The sequence below is a fragment of the Triticum dicoccoides genome, chromosome 7B (genome assembly GCF_002162155.2).
Source record: "Triticum dicoccoides isolate Atlit2015 ecotype Zavitan chromosome 7B, WEW_v2.0, whole genome shotgun sequence".
NCBI classification, from domain to species: Eukaryota; Viridiplantae; Streptophyta; class Magnoliopsida; order Poales; family Poaceae; genus Triticum; species Triticum dicoccoides.
In genome coordinates, this window is record NC_041393.1 from 584587902 (window position 1) to 584592722 (window position 4821).

Genomic DNA, 4821 nt, shown 5'->3' on the forward strand with positions numbered 1-4821 from the left:
TGTAACCTAGCTAGAATGACAAAAGTTTCAGAAATGCTATCCAGAACTCCAATAGCTGGACATTCACCCTAAAAGAACTGCTCAAATTTCCCACCAAAAAAAAAAGAACTGCTCAAATTCACGATGATGTGCGTCAAACCTTTGAAAGCAGAGCGGCTCAACAAGCGGTGCACGGTTAATCTGTGAACCTGAAAGTCTGATTTCCATCTTTTTCTATGTGGCCTAGAAAAGGCATTGGTTGATGTAATATTCTGCTGCTCTTTGTACATACTGTTCATATTTAATATTTCTCCACTCGCAAATATAAGGTGGTTTGGATATTTCAATATGGATTACATACGGACTGAAATGAGTGAACAAACACACTAAAATGCGCTATATACATCTGAATCCGAAAAACCTTAGAATGTCTTATAGTAATGAACGTAGGGAGTAGAACAATTGTATAAACCAGCAACGTCTTTGCTATTCGCAAACATAGAGGGTTAAAAAATAAGCTCTTCTATTTCTGTATTGTGATCTTTATTATTCACAAACATTGAGGGGTCAGACATTGTGATTTTTAGCTATTACCAGTAACATCTCAAAAATAGAGGAGTTAAAAAAAAAGTAAACTAGCACAATCCATGGATGCAGAAATCTCTGTTATCCACAATAACTTGGAATGCGGTATGTATCTACTCATTGAAGGAGGCATCTAGGACCAGACGCAAGGCTGTCAAAACTCCATGAGCCTAACCGAAAACAGAACAATGCAACGTGACCGGACATGCCCACTCCTGGTAGCGTCAGAGCTATCCAACTTGCAGCGCCTCAGGCATCATCGGCAATACCGCAGTTTGAACCAAACACAACCCGGCCGATATAAGCAACAAATGTAGTCTTCCTTGTACACAGAAACCAATAGTCCCCAGCAAAGCGAAGATAAGCTGTTCGGCATGTCCTGAGAGAGAAAATCAGCACCAAGTGTGTTACTCGAGTCCCCAACAATGCATCCGCACCAACACTTGTAGAGACAGAAAATATGATGAAAAATGAAAGCAGTAGCATGAGTAATTTTTAGAGGAAAAGTAGCATGAGTATTTCTCAAGTCCTGAAGCAATTATCCGCACGAACATTTTAGATACAGAAATGATAATGATCAAAATAATCGCTGCATAAGAAAAGGTTTGTGCGTGGTAAGATGAACGAAACTAGCTCTAGGTACTCCCTCTGTAAACAAATATGAGATGTTTTATGTCCCTACTTGAGTGACCTAAAATGTTCTTCATTTGTTTACAGAGGGAGTACAATGCAACTCGCAAGTACCGGATATAGCTTATGACTATCAACATGGCATATATAGTATTATACCCGAGGGAAAATATACAGGAGCTCATGGGTGCTTCACACCCCTATACAATTATTAAATGTAAAAAATACCAAAAAAACTGAAATTCTGGTATATCAAACATGGATTTCCAATCTACTTTTGTGTGAAGTTTCGTAAAAAATAGCAGAAAGCGTATCTGTGGCGAAGGAAATATTGTCCGAACTAAAATCCGTCCAAACAGTTTTTTCTATTCATAGGAATTTTTTTATCTTTTTCGCCACGGATACGTTTCCTGATATTTTTTGATGAAAATTTACACGGAGATAGATCAGGCACCCAAGTTTGATATCCCTAATTTTCAGTTTTTCTTTTCAAATTTCTTGGTATTGTTTTTGAATTTAATGTTCATTTAGGGGGTGGAGCATCCAGGTGCTAGAAATCATCTACCCATACCTGAGATGTTATCTTATTTTTTCGGCTTGAAGACTAGAGATGGACAAAGGTCATTTGTACAAGAAAGAATCAAGGAGACACTTGTCTACTATATGCCGTCATTAGTTATTACCAATGGCATACTATTCCCAAGTTGAGAATCAGATGCACATGCTAATGAAAGCCGTTCATAACGGCCCATTATAAAACAGCCTAAAGTACAATGAAAAATATGGCAAGGCCGGTGCATTATGAAGTTCATGGGCAGGAAATGAATGAATAGAGTGCCTGTTAAGGAAAAGAATAGCGCGCTATACAAAATAGCACCGTCCCTTAAATTACCCTATTAGCATGCTATAGCGCAGTATAGCGTGCTATTGCGTTATAGCATGCTAATAGCGGTACATTGTAAACTGGTTCTTTCCTATCGAGACAATTATCTACATGTTATAGTACGCTATTAGCGGCGCTGTAGTGCGCTTTATTTTTCAGTTGTGTCTAGTGACAAACTGAATTAATACTACCACAGTGATGATAAGTCTCTGGAAAAGGTTCAGTAATGCTATGAGCAGCTTATTGAAAGGCAAAAGTAACTAGCAGTTGCCCCAAATTGATGTTGCTATAAGAAAAGCTCTTTTCATATCAAGAAAAAAAAGGCTCTTTATTTTTTAGGACAAGGCAGGCGCTTTTTGCCATTTGTACAAGAAATGTTTGTCTACAGAACACACAAGATAAGTAGAACTAACCTGCCTTCACCTCTTTACATCATCTGGCAAACCTGGGAGCCACTGGTTATTTGCAATGTCACGGCAGCTTGACCCAACAGCTCGCCACTCGTACCACAATCGTCATCTATTGTCGTGGCCTGCATCTCTGGACTGCGGTAGAGCGGCTCGTTGCATGTGAGCCTAACCTGCTGGGTACCACCACCAAGGAAACTTCCCTGGTCAGCCGAATCGTTGTTCTTCACAGGCCGCTGGTAAGGGAAAGCACCAAGCTCTCCTTCGATCCTCCCTCTAATGTCGACAAGCAGGCAGCGGAGCCTGGACGCCTCAGCCTCGAGCGCCGAGTGACTCTGAAGCCTCCTCAGGAGCTGCTTGTTTAGAGCCTTGAGGCGAGCAACCTCTTCCTCCAGCAGCGTCGTGTGGGCCTTCTTCTTCTCACGGTACTTCCTCACAGCTGCCCGGTTACCCGGCGGGCGCTTCTTCTTTGGGCCGTCGGTCTCTTGCGGCGACTCCGAGGTCTCAGCGACATCATCCGACTCCTCCCGGAGGATCTTGGTGTGGACATGGACGCAGGTCTGGGTGTGGTGGGCAAGGTCATGGCGTACATGCGGGTTGCAGCAGGCGTGGGTGTGAGTACATGCGAGATGCTCCGTCTCCGTGTCTTTCAGAAAGTCGTCGAAGTAGCTGTCCATGGAGATGGAGCAGCTGTCGTGGGGATCGGTGCCCATGGCCGGGCAAAGATACGTCTCCGGATTGGTGAAATCTATGTCCCCGTCGTCCATGGTCCGCAAGAACAAATTAAACCTGATAACATGAAGACAGCATATATGAGATGCTCTTGCCACTGAAAATTCGGTGCAGATTAGAGCAATCGAGGTGCTTATATTCACGGCAGATGTCTGGGACTCTGGGCGTAGAAAAACTGAGAAGGGAGGTCCTCCACCAATCATTCATTCAGCAATCGAGTGCAATGGACGGCATTGGGAAAGGCTTACCGATGATGATTGGACGGAGGTCAACCGGGAAGAACGAGGAAAACGAAGGAGAAGCTCAGAATGAGATGGCTAGATTGAGCTTACCGGCGCTCAGACAGGAGGAGTCGCGTGCTGTGGTCGCCGACGTTCTGTTGGATGAGGAGGACGACGATGACGATTGGTGGGCGGAGCCGCGGTGGGGAATAACCAGCAACGTTTTCGTGTGTTATTCCTTCTCTTGTTCGCATTGACTTGGTTTCCTTTCTTGGGGTGGATGCTTTTCGTCCGATGTCGTCATCCATTGATAGGGGGTGTGAAGACAAGCAAACCCAAACCACTTCGCCCGGTAGGTTGATGTTCATGTTCGCCGCGGCGGAGATATTTTCACGACGGACCGATGGAGGGGTGTGCGGCTCTACTCTTGAAAACGACATCATCTTGAATAATAATCCAGGGGAATAAACATTTTCTTTTGGACAAACTCAGGTACAAGATCGATAGACATGGTGCAAAATGCTGATTCTTGGCGGGGAGCACGTACGAAGTCAGTCCAAGTTTATTTTTATCACGGTACAGACGCAGATACGTACACACATACACTTTTACTTATGAATGCGCACATGCACACCATACCCTATGAGCACCTCCGAAAGACCGAGACGCCACATCATCTTGAGATTGATAAAGTCACTGTAGATGCTTTTCATCATCGAGGTGACATCCCCCTCCCACTAAACGCACATCGCTGACAGGCCTGGAATAAATCCACAAAAATGTGAGCAGCAATGTCAAGTCTAGGACTTGAACCATAGTGGGATGGGGATACCATTGTGCTCCTAACCATCCAACCACAGGTTGATTCACGAAGTCTGTCCAAGTTGAGCGAAAGTTTAGTTAACGACCATTTTTAGAGGGCGTCGATGCACGGTTCCATACGGTGGTAAGATCGATGTTAAACCCTGACTTGTCGTACAACAAGATGCCTAATTTTTTTAGGCTTTTTTTTGTTAAGACTTCGTGTTGCATGGCTTGGGAAGGAGAAGCGGCAGTGTTGCCTCACAATAGGAATAATGTTCTCTACGCCCTGCCTTGTTTCGTTGGTGCGTTTTTCAATAGGAGGACATGTGGAGTTGTGTCTCCGGCGGGTCTTTTAGGATCCGCCAGTTTAGGTTTTCGGTGGATCTGTCTGGATTCAATGGGCTTTTGTGGTTTTCTTAGTTTCTACATGTCCTTTCGGTGTATTTTTTTCGGGGTGGTGTTTGCCTCATAGAGCGCCTCCGTCGGTGCCTCCTAACCCGCATTGATGACTTCCCGGACGCTACTTGCATAAGCTCCTAATTTTAGAAATTTTCTCCGCTGAGAAGGAGGTCCAGAGGTG

General features: G+C 44.3%; 1 protein-coding gene across 1 annotated transcript; it reads right to left on the reverse strand.

Annotated features, from left to right (window-relative positions):
* Nucleotides 1–499: 499 nt before the first annotated feature.
* Nucleotides 500–3666, reverse strand: LOC119340263 (basic leucine zipper 19-like). Its single transcript, XM_037612163.1, has 3 exons — nt 3549–3666; nt 2491–3273; nt 500–943 (listed from the first exon to the last, which is right to left on the reverse strand). The coding sequence occupies exon 2, from the start codon at nt 3249–3251 to the stop codon at nt 2505–2507; it is 747 nt and encodes a 248-aa protein (XP_037468060.1). The 5' UTR covers nt 3252–3273; nt 3549–3666; the 3' UTR covers nt 500–943; nt 2491–2504.
* Between the last annotated feature and the right edge of the window lie 1155 nt (nt 3667–4821).